The sequence below is a fragment of the Meleagris gallopavo genome, chromosome 3 (genome assembly GCF_905368555.1).
Source record: "Meleagris gallopavo chromosome 3, MGAL_WU_HG_1.1, whole genome shotgun sequence".
In the NCBI taxonomy this organism is placed as follows: Eukaryota; Metazoa; Chordata; class Aves; order Galliformes; family Phasianidae; genus Meleagris; species Meleagris gallopavo.
The window spans coordinates 90,504,233-90,521,310 of NC_139406.1; the positions used below are offsets into that span (position 1 = coordinate 90,504,233).

General features: G+C 40.2%; 1 protein-coding gene and 1 long non-coding RNA gene across 2 annotated transcripts in view; one reads left to right on the forward strand and one right to left on the reverse strand.

Annotated features, from left to right (window-relative positions):
• LOC109366907 (uncharacterized) overlaps positions 1-5,824 on the reverse strand; it is a 59,015-nt gene extending 53,191 nt beyond the window's left edge. The window contains exon 1 of the long non-coding RNA XR_014882202.1: positions 5,592-5,824. This is a non-coding gene — a long non-coding RNA (uncharacterized LOC109366907). The remainder of the gene's footprint in view (positions 1-5,591) is intronic.
• Positions 5,825-7,867: 2,043 nt separating this feature from the next.
• The window catches only part of DENND3 (DENN domain containing 3), a 38,533-nt gene continuing 29,322 nt past the window's right edge, over positions 7,868-17,078 (forward strand). Inside the window, exons 1-4 of the mRNA XM_085221750.1 lie at positions 7,868-8,059; positions 13,122-13,398; positions 14,110-14,225; positions 14,702-14,841. Coding sequence (XP_085077876.1) covers positions 7,976-8,059; positions 13,122-13,398; positions 14,110-14,225; positions 14,702-14,841 — 617 coding nt within the window. The 5' untranslated portion in view covers positions 7,868-7,975. The remainder of the gene's footprint in view (positions 8,060-13,121; positions 13,399-14,109; positions 14,226-14,701; positions 14,842-17,078) is intronic.

Genomic DNA, 17,078 nt, shown 5'->3' on the forward strand with positions numbered 1-17,078 from the left:
GTTCTGGTATTTATTTTAACTTAGTAAGAACCGAACACCATCTGTACTCAGAGAATAAAGAAAAAACAAACTCACACTGTTTAGCTTTTCGGTTTTTAGGCTCTTCGGAGAAGAGACTATGCCATAGGTCTGTAGGTCACTTAGCATCAAGGGTGTTTAAGGCCCCCTAATGTACTTAGAAAAAATAAAGTAGAGCACAAAAATATTGCATGGGAGATCCTACAGCTGGCTTAGTGCTGAATTACAAACTCTGCTTAGTGCGAAAGCCTTTAAGGATTGCTCTTGGTTGTACTGAAGAACAGAGGGTTTGGCTGTTATTTCACAAGATTTAGATAAGTTGGAATCACTTGGCAACTCAGTTTGAGAGCTGCTTTCTCCGAAAGAAAATATACTGCTTTTTAAAGATGTATATATATATATTAAATAAATGCAGCCTTTATAATGTACAAATATACTCTGCTGCACAGTGCCCTGCAGCACTCTTGTAGTCATTGCTTTATTAATATCCTTTGATTCAATCCCTGGTTAACTCAGATTGGTCTTGCTGCAGTAATTCTGAAGACTTCCATACGGAGCTTCAGGTTTTGCTTCATTTCAGGAGACTGAATGTTTCTGGACAGTACGTAAGTAAATTACCTTCTTTCCTGTTGAAGTCTTTATCATAATGATGCTATTTGCAGGGGTAATCATGCATGTCATTATAAAAGGTGATTGTATCTTGTTCAAGTCAATCAACACTATACTGGCACTGCAATATATTGGCAGCAAATCCCTGTGAGAAGGTTTCTGTGAACAAGAATCATGTTAAATCCAGGAGAAAATTCAGGGAAATATGAATTAAAGAATAGACCTGCAGGAAAACCTGTTCATAGATTCACTTATGAACTCCACTACTGTGCTTTCCCAATTAAATAATGCTGCTTTCTTGTTATTTTAGCCATGGAAAGACAGGAAAGACAACCAACGTAGTTGAACCAGCTCTCCCTACAAGCATGTACTCTGTTCATGAAAGACATATGGATTCTACCAGCACATCTTCCACTTCTTGATCACAGATCTACTTGCACTGCCTTAAGAAAGATATGAAAGAAAATGTCTCACATGGTAGTGCCATGTGTGTGCCATATTCCTAGCATGCTTTAAAAACAACCTCTCTTTTGGTTCAATACAGGACACTGAAGAATAATATTTTACAATTTATATTAATGTAACTTCCAGACATTTGGTGAAGGGGCCAAAGTGCAATCTGCTGAAAGATGTAAACCAGCTTCCTTTTAAAACAATAGCAGAATTTTAACAAAGAAATGCCAGAAAGCAATTAGTTACTGCTGTTATCCATGTGCCCTGGATCAGTGCCCTGCTCTGCTGGATAGCTGTACTAAACTCAGAGAAATGCCTTCTACCCTGAGGCATTTACAGTCTAAGGTTGCAATACTATAATGAGTTGTGTGGGCTTGAGGAGAAAGGAGAAACTGAGGGCTGAAGACTTAATTCTAAAAAAGATCAGCAAGTGAGCTTACCAATATGTAAAACATGTGGATGAGAACAAAACTAATAAGAAAGTTGCTGAAGCCTTTGGTCTACATAATCTGAGAATTCAAAAGAACTCTGGATCTTTCAGCTAGGATTTAAAAATAAATCTGTCCTCTGTGAATGTATTAATAAATTGGCTTCCAACTCTAGCCTGAGTATATCACGAGCACTTCTGTATATTATTATAATACTCATCAGTGACCAGACTCGAATCCTAAGGTTGTATATGCTGTAAAAACACAAAAGACTAAGCAAGGTTCATCTTTGTGAAGTATGATCCTTCTTTTACAATTCTTAGTCATTTCCACATGTGTCAGATTATATTATTTCATTGAGTAAAATATTGTATTTAGGTGGTTTTCTGTTCTTAGAAGTTTTGAGGTAAATCAACTTTGAAAAATTCTCCAAACACCAAAGACAGATAAATTGAAGTAAGGAAAGATGGCAACAGATTCAGCTGTGCCAGAAAAGAAAGCTTGATATGTTTGATGAATAATTCACCTTAGTAAATATTGTCTCTGTACTTTAACTTACAGGATACCCTCCAGAAAACTGTAAGTGTTATGGAGGAATAAACAAGAACTGTAGAAAATAAGGCAGTGGGGACACACTGTCAGGTGAGTTTGACAACTCATAATATGGCTGCACTATTTTAATATCAGGAAAAATGTAACATGGAAAACAAAGGCAGACTATTGGGCATTGTTTGTACTACAGTCATTTCTCTCTCTGCCACCAGCTTTGCATAGAATCCTCCTTGACCCTGGGGCAGTACAGGCTGCCTGCTCTCATGCTAGAAGTTGCCCCACGATGTCCCCATGCAAATCAGGGATTTTGATGCAGTAAACTGCAGTTACTTATTTACAGGAGGTTGTGTGTCCGTTTTCAGTCACATGTGATGTAGCAATATGTATCTAATTGCTATATTGGACGTGACGGACAATATTTAAATACAGTGCTTTTATAGTGATGTAGAAGTACACCTGAAAGTACCTGATATGTTCAGCTATGCAAATATTGGAACTTTGTTCTCTCCCTGCTGCACTTTCAATTCTCTATGGACCCTTGGATGCAAATAAAGCAATACGGGCTTAATTACAGAATCAAAGACAAATGTTGCTTAGAAGGGACCATTGGAAGTTACTGGTCTAACTCGTTGCTCAAAACAGCAATAACTTCAAATCTAGATTAGGTTGCTCTGCTCCTTATTTAGCCAAGTTTCAAAAATCTCTAAGGAAGGAGGTTACATTGCCTCTCTGGGGAACTTGGACTATTGTTTAATCTCTGTCATGGTGAAAACATTTTTCCTTATATTCAAGCAGAACCTCTTGCTGCAACTTTTGGCTGTTGCCTCCCATCCTCCCATTGTTTGCCTCTCGACAAGCCTGTGTTGCTTGTCTCTATAACCTTTTGTCAGGTACATTCAGTTAGATCTCTTCTTAGCCTTCTTTTCTGGCAGCTGAGCCCTTCTGTCTTACAACCTCTGCCTCCATAGGAGCATTTCACAAGCTTGCTGACATTGTCCTTCATCCCATGGACAGTGTTAGTGATAAAGATGTTAAGTATTATTAGCTGCAATATCCAATACTGATGAATGCTACTCGTGCAACCCTTTGAACTCAGTGATTCAATTTTCAGCTTGAGGTCCACCTATGTAGTCCATGTCTTTACAGCTTGGCTGCAAGGATTCTTTGGGAGACTATCAAAGCCTTGCAAGAAAGTAAGCTACATCATAGAACTATAGAATGGCTTGGGTTGGAAGGGACCTCAAGGATCTTCAAGCTTCAATTCCCCCTGCCACAGGCAGGGCCACCAACCTCCCCATCTAATACTAGACCAGGCTGCCCAGGCCCCATCCAACCTGGCCTTGAACACCTCCAGGGATGAGGCAGCCACAGCCTCTTTGGGCATCCATTCCTTCCACTTCCTACACAAAGGAAAGGGAAGGCAATCCGGTTGGTAAAGCACGATTGCCCTCGATAAATTTTTGCTCACCAATTCTAAGCTCCTTCCATTCCTACTGTGCTGATAAATGGCTTTCACAAGGCCGTGCTCCACAGTGATGTTTTGCATGATAGCAAACCAGGAAAACCAGCATGAAGTGCTGTGATACTAAAGTGATCTCATGTTATACATAAACATACTGGCTAACGCCTACAGATAGTCTTTGTTTTGTTCTACATTCAACTGCAATAAAGGAGACTTGCTGTATGCTGTCTTATTGTGGTTTTTCTTGAAACATTTTTTATCTAGAGATAAAATGAGTTCACCTGGAAGCTATTTATTTCATATGGAAAATATAATTGTTTGGTTTCTGTTTTAACCCAAATTAATCTTCTGTAAAAATGCTGAAATGTGAATATTTAAAAATGAACAATGTTGTACTTAAACAGTCCCCAAGGTTAGAGAAAATTTGTTCATACACAGCAAAGTTCATTTTAACTATATTTGTTACTTTTTCATACTGAGAGATGCAAGGGCAGATACAAATAGATCAAGAGGGAATGTGTTTGGCTTTTAGTATGTATTTCACTAAGTTAGCATTAACTATTGATGAAGAAGTTCACTGTATCGTGCTTTTGTCAAGCTAGGAACTGCTGACAGACCTCAACAAAGTGGAGCATCCTGAGAGGCTCTTTAGATTTCAGAGACAGAAAGTATTTTCCTTTTCAAAAAAAAGCAGTTCATAGTTATGAATTAAGGTACCTGTACTTATGTATGTTAAGATTTCTTAGGTTGATGTACACAAAGAATTTAGTACACAAAAAATACTCTAATGAAAGTTTAACATCTGAGTTTCTGTCTGTCTGCACTTTTGACCTCTCCTTTTTTTTCTCACCACTTCTGTAATTCTGAATCTGAGCTTCTTTTATAGCATTCTGGTAAAAAGACAAATGTTATAAAATCTTAATGCTTCTATTAAAAAAAAAATTAAACTATCAAAACCATTGGCTGTCTGAGACTGTGCCAGATGGTAAATAACTGGAACAATAAACATCATGTTAAGCAGTTTTGAGGGACATGTTATACATTCCATGTAAACAAAACACTGCTAAAATTGACCCTGTAGTGATTATATTCAGGAAGAAGCTCTGCTGTAGCCTTAGGAATATCTCAAATATCTGCAATGCAAAATATTTCTAGTATTCAGGGCACTCGTGTTAGTCCATTTCTTTTGCCAGAACAGACAAGGTAATGTTATCACATGTGATAAATCTCATAGCTGGCTTTATTTTCCTTCAAGAATTTTCAACAGATCTTTTTTGAGTAGAAAACTGAAATTATGGCCAGTTTATTTAAGAGAAATATAGAGATGATGGGGAATAAATGTTGCATTGACACCGAAAGCTGTTTCCTTGGAGCTCAGTTACCCTGTCACAAAACAAATAATTTGTGTTGAACTGAAAGATCACTGACTGTACAATTGGCTGAGGATATTCCCTGTCTGGTTTACTGGAATTCTAGCATTTTGTTTCCTTTATACAAAGAATTCTTAATCTTCTTGCTGTATTTGTATACAGAGAATCACTGAGAATGACAGTATCATCTAGGTTGGAAGGAGGTTTCTAGTCCAAACTCCAGCTCAAAGCAGGGTTAGCTGTCAGGTCAGATCCATTTGCTTGTGGCTTGATTCTGTCTTTTCCTGAAAACCTGCAGAGATGGACATGGCACATCTCCAGGCCCTTGTTCCAGTGCTTAACTGTTCTTAGAATGAAAAGTAGTTTCCTCAGACACATTCAGTACTTTCCTGATTTCAGTGTATAGCCTCTGTTGCTCCATTTCCTGTTGTGAACCTCAGTTAAGAGCCTGGCTGTCTTGCTGATGACTTCCCTGGAGGTCCCAGGCCTGCTATTAGTTCCCTTCAACCCATCTCTTCCCCAGCCTTGTTCTCTTAGCTTCTCCTCTCAGAGAAAGTCTCCAGCCCTGACAATCTTGGCAAGTCTGCTGAATTTGTTTCAGTTTACCAATGTCTACCAGTCTTGCACTCCGCATTACCCACAGCCCTCTGCTTTTATTTAGTTGGGGGATTACAGTGAGGCTGATGAGATTTTACTGACCTCATTATCATTCTGTCACTCCCTGGTGGGGCACAAATATTAAGTCAGACAGCACTGCCGCACAAGTGTCTGGTATGGCACTCTTCTCTCCCTCCCATATCCTACTCTCATTCAGTGTAGCTTGGTTTACCTGTATGTTTCAAAAGAGATGACAGAAATTAAGGTAATTTATTACAACCATAATACAATCTGAAAAGTATTCTGTATATAACATACTAAATTAGATATTCTTGCAGGTTAAAAGATTACTATTGACAGTTCTGGGATCTGTCCATACTTCACACTGTAGTGCAGAGTCAAGGTACTTGTTCAGGTATTGTAAGAGCCTTCCCAGGGAAAAATGATAGACATCACTGTCTCCTTTTTTTTTGAACTTGCACTAGCTTATTCAGAGGTGGTGGTGAAACACTACAAATCAAAGAACACTGAATGTTAAGGGCGTGTTTCCCTACAAAAGTTTAAATTAGGAGTAGCTCTTCATAGCTGGAGAACTGTGAGGAAATAGCAGATGGTAGCTGACTTCTTTATTAGGTGAGTAGGTACAATTAGTGGAGAGTACAAATCCCATCTGGAGGTACTTTGTCAAAGCTGGTCTTGCATTAGCATATTTCTCTAATGTCAGTGAAACTTATCTATGAACTATTAAATCATAGTTAATGTTGTAAGGAATTTTCTTTTGTACCATGTACCATGTAGTGCAAACCAGACAAACTATGTAAAACAGAAAGAAGATGCAAATGGAACTGTTAATATATGCTGAGATCCCTAAGCTGCTCTCCTTTCTCCTTGATGCCTTTCTGCTGAACCCAGTGTGCTCCCACAGAATAATATTGAGGTCAGAGTCACTGTACTCAGTTGGACAAAACCTAAGACAATAAAGAGGTCTTTGTAGCAATATTAAGAATGGGAATAAATATCTGAAACCTTGAGAAAGACATCTCAAGACTGTGCAGTACCTTGGTTGAAAGTAATAATCCAATCTGCATAGTCAGTTACCAAGTGGTTGCTTGGTTGCTAATATAGGTGTGAATTTGCATTGCCTGGCAATGAAAGAAATGACACAATGCACCAATGAAACACATCTGTGGAATTCTTCTGCTTCATTATTCTGGAAGAAGGAATACAAAACAGAGATACGCTGAAGTCAGAAAGAATATTACAACCTGACCTCTCTGAGTTTTGTTTTGATAAATGCTTTCACCTACCTAAGAATTTGTACTAAGATTTTACAACCAAAGTGTTTAAACACTTGAGATGCTGTGTTTTTTTCATGGATCTCTAGACTGCAAAGAGTTAGTATGACACACTTGAGAACAGCATACTTCATGCCGTACTTTTCTTTGCCTAGAGCACATAATTCTTATCAGACAGAATAAAGACTTAAATAAAGATCCGTGCAGTAACATGGGCACAGAAATGGGTGTTCTTGCGGTCCAGTCAGTGCAAGGAAGCAGTGGTCTGAGTTTCAGTCCCCACTGAAAGAAAGATATGGCTATGCAACAGTGATATAGGTGTGCAATCATCTGAACTGTAAGTGAAAGAGAAGACAGTGAACTGAGTACTGTATGAATAAATCTGCAGAATACAAATGATGACTGTATTAATTTTCAAAAGGAAATTCCTTTAGTCCTCATATAAATCATGGTGAAACTGTAAAAGCTTGCGGGCAATAGGTAGTGACTCATGTATTAAGCAGCTTAAAAAGAAAGCAGAGTCCCTTCAGTTGTTTCTCTGCTGCATGGGCAGCCCCAACTAGGAACCTTCTGAAGTGAAAATACCCCACAGACTGCCATCAGCCCTGTGGTTACAGCCTGTCGAAACTATGACGCGTTACGTAAATGTGACTCTATTAATGCCAGCCACATACTACTGCTGAGTCACCTGAAGCAAACAGGAGGACAGCACCTCTTATCAAAGCACCAGGCCATGACTTCACCCGCTTCTCAGAGGCACTGGGGCAGGCTTGAGGCACCTCAGTCTTTTCGTGCCATCAGAACCCTCCGGGAAACTGGCCTGAGCTTCCCTTTGGGAAGAAAAATGGCTTCCCCGGGGGCTCTCCCGGTGGAGAAGAGGTGCGAAGAGCAGGACCCTCACAGAGGGGGCGGGAAGTACCTCAGCGCCTCAGAGCTGCTGGCGATCAGCGGTGAGGCACCGCCCCCACCCGGCCCTCCAGGTCACCGCTTACGGTTTTAATTGGTCACAGTCAAGAGCGACAGGACAAAAAACCAATCAAAATACGCATTGCCCTGGGGGGAGAGGCGGACTCTCAGAGCCGGGTGAGGCAGCGCCCCCCCCTTCCAGGCGGCCGACTAGGAGGAGTGGAGCGGAGCGGAGCAGCGCCGCCGGAAGATTGCTGTGTCCTGTCCGCTCTGCCTCGCTGTGCCATGGAGGATGCGCTGCCTTCGGGCCTGTTGGAGGTCTGCTTGCTGGTCGGCGTGCCCAGGGAGCAGTTGAGGACTCAACTGCAGGTGAGGGGGGTCGGTGGGTGCCGGGCTCGGTTGTCTGTGGGGCTGCTCCTGTCAGCGTGGCTCTCCTGGAGGTTTAACTCGGGCTTGGACGAAATCAGCCTCTCTCCCACCGCCCTGGCTCGGCTTCTTTCCACCGATCAGCAAAACTGCTGATTTGCTACGCTGTTGTCATTGGATGCGGCAGAAATGTTTTAAAAACAGTTGTTTTGGTAGGAAAGTATCAACAAAATAGGCATTATTCCATAGCGATATTAAGCAATGACACTTTTTGGATGTATGTGAAGAACACAATGGGTTTCTGTAAGCTGGAGCAGCAGAATGTTTCAGTAGTGTGTATCCTTCACACGTTAACATCCCATTTTCTGTATTCTGGATTATAGGGGACTAAGGCAGCACTAGGAGAACATGAGGGTGTAAATCCCTGTGTGGAATTAGGCTTGAAGTCACAAAGTGCTCCCATTTCTTACAATCTTCTCTATTCAGGCACAGCAGAAGTTGCTAGCTTGTATTCTGCTTTGGGTATTTGCTTTGTAACTTGTTGGCCACCTGTTGCTTCACATGTGAGTTAACAATTCGATTCTCTTCCTGATTTTGCTTTGTTAAAATTTGCTGATGGCAGTGTCTGATATTGTCCTGCTGTAGGAGAAGCTGTGATGCTGGCACATGCTGAAAGCCAAAACTTCTGCTCCCATGGATCTCTGCTGTCTGCCTTGAACTTGACTTTGTGCGATCTAATAGTGTTAGATAAAAAAAGTCTTTCTTGTTGCTCAATTACTCAGAAGACAGCTTTGCTGATGTTGGCTTCTTAAGTGATATTGGTTAAAGTGAGGTTCAAATTCCAGGACCTCATTCATGCATACGTTAATATTGGGGAAGTAGATGTGCCATAAATCTTATCACCAGACTTTTGAAGCTGGCGTGTACGTGTTGTTTTGGTATTTGTTTGAGAAGTAAACTTAGAATGGGCGAATTTCTTTTTTCAGTCCACAGTGTGATCTCATTGTTTCCAAAAAAAAAACCCTGTAGAACAATACATAGGAAATTGGATTAAAAAAAAATAATAAATGGAGCCATTCAATTTTTTCGCTTACGCCACAGATTTTGAATCCTCTGTTTGCTCAAAATACAGAGTGCAGTGTCAGAAAGGAAAGTAGTCTCTCTGGGTATTAATCTTATATCTCTTCAAGCTGTTGAACTGCAGGGATTTCAGTCGCTGTCTGGGGGAAAGTTTGTAGGGTTATTCCACTTCCTCTTCTTCCCACACTATCTATGTGAGGAAATGATAGGATATGTTTTGTGCAGTTACAGTGAATGCAGAAAGAAGAGAACTGATCGACAGAAAAAGAAAACTTTATTGCAGAGTGCTAGGCTCAGGTAGTATTTGCAGGTGTAACCTTCAAATCTTGGTCTTGAAAGTGTGTTTATGCAGTTATTTTATTGCAGTACGGGGTTATAAAGTAATAAAATCAGTGGGAGCACGATAGTTAAACCACTCCCAAAGTAAGAGAAGCTTTGTATTATTGACCTGTTGACAGTGGAGATTCCGGGAACAAAGATACAGTTCTGCACTGAAGCTGTGCAACTGAAGTTTCTGGGCTGTCATCCATTGATCCTCCTTACTGGCAATGTGGTTGTCACTATGAGGCTTCAGTTTGAAGAGACCAAAGACAGCTTTTCAAATACAGATGACGTTTTTACTGTTGGCAATGTATATTTTGTAGGGCTGAGATGTACAATAATGAAGATCATACAGCCATCTTCTTTTCCCCAACTCACTGTCAGATGTAAAGCTGGGTTTTGTTATGACAAATGTGACACGTGAGCAGTCTGCAAGATGTCTGGCATCTTCCAATTGCCTCAATTGTTGATTTCTATATCTGCCTACCACTCCCAGTGATACAGATGTTGCTCTGACAATGGCTGTTATGCTTTCTGGCCATCCTAATTCAGACATAACCCCCAACCCCTACTTTCAAACCCCCTTCCCCCTTCTCTTGTGCCTTTTTCTGTAATAGCCCTCTGGAAATGAGGTGTCTTGTGCAAGAAGCCATATATTATGAAGTTGATTATTAGTCAGCAACGTGCTCTTGTGGCAGTGAAAGCTGAGCATGTAATGGCTTGCATTATCAGAGCCATAGCTGGCAGGTGAAGGTAAATGCTGGCTATTGTTGTCGTTATAATTCAGCACTGAGATAGATATCTATTTGGAATACTGTCCCAGCTTTGTGGACCTCAATAAAGGCAACTGCTTACAAACAGAAGTAGATGTCTGAATTTTATGAGAGCTGAAGACAAGTGATAAAAATTTGCTTCTTAATGGATTTCTGAGACTCACAGAATTGTAGGTGCTGGAAGGGTAGAGATCATCTTGTCCAACCTCCCTATCAAAGCAGGCTCCTTAGACCAGGTGATATCTGGATAAGATCCATGGCAGCCTGATCTATCTTCACTTATTGTTGCTTTGAGTAAAAGATTCTACACCAGGGGTCCCTTCCAAACTAACACTTCTAAGGCTTCATGACTTTCCCTGCCCAGCTTTTCTGTAAAGAAGCCAGTTCTTTCATGACATTTGGGATGGAATGAACTTCTTCAGTGATGGAAAGAGGAAAATGAGATCAAGGAGGCATCATGTGGCTGATATTACACTCTGTTCTGAGATTTCAACATTCTACTTCTCGTGTTTAGAATAGTGGTCACTGAAAAAAAGGCTGTCTCTTCTGTGTCACATATGGTATTATTTTCACAGGAGTAGAAGAAGTCATCTTAATGAGAAATCTTGCAGAGTTACAGGAAAAAAAAGGCATTAGTCTTTATAATAAACTAAGTATGCTGTGGGGCATTTGGTAGTGAAAAACACCGGTCAGAAGAGTGTTCCAAAACAAAGAAGTGACTGTAGAAGAAGAGAATAAGAAATGAATAGTAGGAAAACGTCAGTATTGTTCTGTTGCTGCCTATTCACTCCCTCTGAACTGGGTAAGAAAATATGACTGGTTGTAGACATTAATAAGAGGTGATTTGAATGCTGGTGACTGGGTCACTGGGTCAGTGACAGCACTGACAGAGCTGTTCTGTGAATGAAACCTGGTGTCTGAGACTGCAAGACAGGCATTAGACATCAAGGACTACTGTGTCAGAAACTGTGACACTGCAAGGCCATTAAATTGCTGGCTGTCATCCAGCATTTTGTAGCACAGAGATGCCTTCAGTGCAAGTCAGGGATTCCTTGTCAAAGCAACCTTGTATGAAAAACTCTGTGGGGAGAATCTGCCATGTTGAGATTGCTACTGCTGAAGTAGATGTGTGTTTCCCTGGCATAACAGCCTTAGGGCTAAGCTTTAATTCTGAATTTCCATCTGTAAAATTCTGCAGCATGTTTTTTGAGGCTGATCATGTTGGATTTATCTCTGTTCAGAGTTTCTTCACTTGGAATGGGTGTCAGTTGCTAACTAGAACAATGAAGTTCTTAGCTTGGCAGGGTATGGCACTCAGTATTCCAGTTTGTAGCATGCTCTTGTAAGTCATTAATATATCTTTTAGTATCCCAGTTATACTATTATACAATACTGTGGAGCTTAAGATACATGACTAATATATCATTTTTCCTGTGATACTTTAAATGTGAAGGAGACTGTCGGTGCACTGTTGTAGATTAACCCAGCAGGCAGCTAAGCACCACAGAGCTGTTTGCTCACTGCCCCAGTGGAACAGGGGAGAGTCAGGTAGAAAAGAAGGTAAAACTCGTGGGTTGAGATAAAGATAATTCAATAGGACGAAAAAGGAAGGGAAAATAATGATGATGACAGAAGAATACACAAAACAATTGATGCGTAGTGCAGTTGCTAACCACCTGCTGACTGATGCCCTGCCAGTCAGTCCCTGAGCATCAGCTGCCTCACTGTCCAAATCTCCTCAGTTTTATTGCTGAGCATGACACCATATGCTATGGGACATGCTTTGGCCAGTCTTGCTCACCTGTCCTGGTTCTGTCCCCTCCCATCTCCTTGTGCACTCCATCTCCTTGCTGGAACAGCAGTGTGAGAAGCTGAGATGCCCTTGGCACTGTGTAAACACTGCTCAGCAGTAACTAAAACATCAGTGTGCTGACAGTGTTACTTTGATCCTAAAGCCATGATGCAGCACCGTACAGCATGAGGAAGAAAATTAACTGTACCTCAGCTGAAACCAGGACATGGACTCAACTGCTCAAAATTATAAGCCAAAACCTTGACGAAGGAAGATTTGCTTTAGTGAAGCAAAAGAACTGCCTTTATATGTATTTTAAAAAGCAGGGAAAATAATAAAAGATGTCATTATTATTGTTATTGTCATTACCGATTATTATTGGTACTCAAGGAATATTTTAAATAAGTGGTACTGCTGCGTCTTGTCTGAGGGTAAAAGTTAGAAGTTGCATGTGTACTTCGTTTATCAGTTGGCAATGAGTTGAACATGGAACAGGTTCTCAAACCACAGTGAGGCTTGCCTTTCCTGTTTCCAAATATCCGTTCACTGAACAGAGCTTTCACTTGCTGTTTTGGTCATGCAGAAGGAATTAAAATTACCGTGAAATAATTGAATATATAACTACTTGTATCTGTTACATGGTCAAGAATACAAAAAGTGCTCCCAGGTTTTCCCTGAAATTGAACAAAGACTTACCTGGGGAGTTCAGCTCTACTTCTTTTTTGTTTGCTTTTATTTACTTGCTGTTTTCTGTTGTTAGCAATTTTTTATTTTAAATATAGCTTATGCTTAATCTGAATGCTTGGAAGAAGAAAATATCTTACTTAGGATTTGTTCCTTTTCTTATGCAAAGGGATTTATTGATAAGGTATGTTTTGAATGATGAAGAATGATTTATTGCCAATTAAAAATGACTTGTGTACTCCTCTTGCATTAACTTATTTAAATCAAGAAACTAAATGAAAGATGAATTATCAAGGGAAAGTGTATTATGAAACCACAATTTTAGAAGAGGAGAGAAAATAGAGCTAAAAATGCTTTTAAAAAAAACCCTAGGGGGATAAGGGTCAGTTTATTTTTTTGTTATTTTTTTTTAAAGGACACTCAAAGAAAACCCAGAAGTCTTCTTCCCCTGGATCCAGAAGTTCTTTCTGTATTTGTGCCTCCATTTATCAGCAGAGATGATACTCATTCGACTAACACAAGTGGTAATAACTTCAACAGAGGTAAACGCCGGTCTTTCCGAAAAAAGAAAGAGAGACCAAAATTGGAAAATGCCAAGACTCTCAATGGGGATCAGAAAGCACCTGGCACTGAAGATATTACAGTTCCAAAGGACATTGATCTCATTGGTTTGCCACAGCTGTGCTTCCCAGGTACTGCACTCTTCCACTTCTAAATGAGAACTGTTTTAATATTTGTTGATCCATTATAAAAGCATCTTTACTATATTGATGAATTTCAAAGTATAAATAAATAAATGTGTCTGCTTGTGAGCAAGTCGGTGGTGAGAGCAGCTGTTATGTGCAGGGCTGTTCAGAGTGAACAGATCCATCAGTGCTGGTTGTTGCAACAGTTCCAAGAGGGGGAAACCAGAAATCCCTTTCTATTATTGGTAAATCCTGGTTTAAATGAACATGCGCTTTCTCTTTAACTTATTTTAGTTTGTCTTAAACGGCTGAGTACTTTTCACTTCATTTTTCATTGGCTATTAAGATATCCATGAAGTCATGACTATTTCCTCCAGGCTTAATTGCAACAATTTTAACAAGCATGTTGCAATTGCAGACCTTGCAAATATCTTGGAGGGGAAAAAAAAGTGAACAAAACTCATCTGTTGTATTTTGCCATTTAAAATGCACAATAACTACATAATATCTTTGCTCCTTCAGTACTGTGTGGCTTACAACCTTTCTAATAACTCTTAAATAAAATGCAGTATATGCATTCTAAACAGGTCAAACGAGACATTTCTCTTGAAATTAGGTAGAAATGAGCAGTATTTGTTGTCAGTAATCATTTTTCAAACAGTTGCAAATGTATGTGTATAGACTATTAAAAAAAAAAAGTTTCTGTTTTCATTGCAGGAGGACTTTATATGACTTCAGAACCAAGAGAGGACCACATTCACTTCCTGGTCTTCACAGATGTCTGTGGTAACAGAACATATGGTGTTGTTGCACAGTACTATCAGCCAATACAAGTATGTTATTTAATTCATGCTTTTATTGAAATATATTAAGAGATAAACACTTTGAAAGTAATGGCAGGTGTGTTTTTCGAATTAGTTATCTGATAATTTTTGTTAGTAGGAATACAGATCAAATCAAATTTTATAATGCTGTTGTCATTTAATTCAGTGCTGTTCTAATGTAAATCTCTGAAGAAACTGTTATGATTTCAGTTAGGAGTTTTGAATATTTAAATGAAGTCTTTTCCCTTGGGCATGTTTTTGTGTGTGTGTGTGTACTCTGTGTTCTTTATAATCATCTTCTCTACTAAGATTCATTTAATATGTGTGTTGTAGTCTTGTAGGCTGACATTTTTCTCAGCTCAAGGGAGATAGACATCCAAATCCCTTTGAGGGAATTGGGGTATCAACTCTCTTGGGTTCTTAAGAAAATGCCAGCCATAAATTCCTGATTAACATAAACACATTAATCTGTAGTTTCTTTGTAGGATGGCTGTATTGCCTCCAATGGACAGACCCAGTGGGAATCTGTGCGGGCTGGGAAGAAGCCTGGCTGTTTTGTACCGCTTGCTATTTGTGTTATATCCAGATATCCGTATTTTAATGCCCTCAAGGATTGTCTCTCATGGTAAGACTTGCTATCCTGTTTGTCTTTACTGGAAATAATTATGCAGGTCTTAATGTATTAATATATGAGTTTGCATAATACTAAAACAGTTGTTAGTTTTAAGTTATGAGTTGTAGGGGAGTGGAAGAGAAGAAATGTAAAGTGAATGTTACTTGGATAGTAAGAAGAAGACAGACTGCAATTCTGTCATGCTGGTATACATCACAACACTATTTATTTATTTTTAACTAAATAATCCAAGTTACGTGAGGAAGTATACAGTGCTTACTTGGCTGTCATAGAACCAGGAGACAACACTGCAGCATACAGAGTACATAACAGGTTGAAAGTGGTAAAATATTATGCAGCGCTGATGAGTAATCACAGGTTTGTCTTTTTTCAGTAACTTATTTTGAGGTCATAACCCCACTACCTTTGTTTGTGCTACATCTATCCTGCCATTTTCAAAGCATAAGTAAAGGTATTAATTCTAGAACCTAGAGATGATGGAAACTAGGTATCACAGAATGGTCAGGGTTGGAAGGACCTCAAGGATCGTGAAGCTTCAACCTCCCTGCCATATGCAGGGCCACCAACCTCCCCATTTAATTAATACTAGACCAGGCTGCCCAGGGCCCCATCCAACCTGGCCTTGAACACCTCCGAGAACGGGGCATCCACAACTTCTCTGGGCAGCCTGTTCCAGCACCTCACCACTCTCTCTGTAAAGAACTTCCTCCTGACATCCAACCTAAATCTTCCCTCCCTCAACTTAAAACCATTTCCACTTGTCCTGCAGTTACCTACCCTTTCAAAGAGTTGATTCCCCTCCTGTTTGTAGGCTCCCTTTAGGTACTGAAAGGCTGCAATGAGGTCACCCCGCAGCCTTCTTTTCTCCTGGCTGAACAAGCCCAGCTCCCTCAGTCTGTCTTCGCAGGGGAGGTGCTCCAGTCCCCTGATCATCTCTGTGGTTCTCCTCTGGACCCTCTCCAACTGCTCCCTGTCTTTCTTGTACTGGGGGCTCCAGACCCGGACACAGTACTGCAGATGGAGCCTCACAAGAGCAGAGTAGAGGGGGACAATCATCTCCCTGTCCCTGCTGGCCACTCCTCTTCTGATGGAGCCAGGGTACCATTTGCTTTCTGAGAAAGAGCACACTGCTGATTAAGTTTTTCATCCATCAAGACCCCCACGTCCTTCTCTGAAGGGCTGCTCTCAAGGACCGCTTTTTCCAGTCTGTATGAATGCCTGGGATTCTTCCGAACCAAGTGCAAAACCTGGGTTCACCCAGGCCCACCTTTCAAGTCTGTTCAGGTCCCTCTGAATGGCATCCCTTTCTTCCATTGTGTCAACCGCACCACTCAGCTTGGTGTCATGAGCAAACTGGCTGGGTGTTCAGAGGGTAGTGCAAAATTTGGACGATCACTGAAACAGAAAGGAAATCTTTCTTTCCCTTTCTATTTTCCTGCCTGGGTCACTTTTTCCACTCCTTCCATTGAAGTTGCACCAGCAGTCGGTGCTGCTGGAGCTGATTCATTGCTGCCTTTTTTTTTTTTACTTTCAGATCTCAAGTAAATGGTCATCTGTGTAACTGTTACAGCTGTGTTCCTGAGGTGTGATGCTTTCCCATTTATCTAGCTTTTTAAATATTTATAGTATTTTATTCTCATAATATTCTGTGAACTCAACCTTTATAGGGGCATAGTACATATTAGCTTTCTGCTGCCTGGGAAATAGCATAGATTCAGCTTTTCCAGTAGTTTATATAGTAAATTCATGAATGAGTCATTTGTTCTCTGAAGTGAGATAATTCTGAGCTGGGAGAAGCAGTCAATGTGAATGGATTTCTAAATAGTCCATTAAAGGAGCAGTGGGAAAATATTCAGGAAAGCCATGGAAAATTCCAGAGGTTGCAAGAATACTTCTGGGTCTCTTGTATTTGTTCAGAGCAGACAGGAGCCAGCTTTCAGGTGGAGTCTCTGCACGTGCGGAAAGAAACTTGCAGGTAGAGTCATCTCTTCAGAAATGCAAGCTCCTGCCTCTGGCTGGATATTTTAAGCACTGTAATTAAACATTTCTGCCTTAATCATACGTAGTAGATTTCTGCACCTACTTAAAGCATTAGCCTCTAGGCTAGCTTTAGATAGTTTTATCTTTTAAGCTGTACTGTTTTTTAGAGGGAGTTCAAATTTATCCTTAACCTACCATTTAAGCTTTAATTGATTAACAAATATGTGAATAATTATATGGAAACTCCA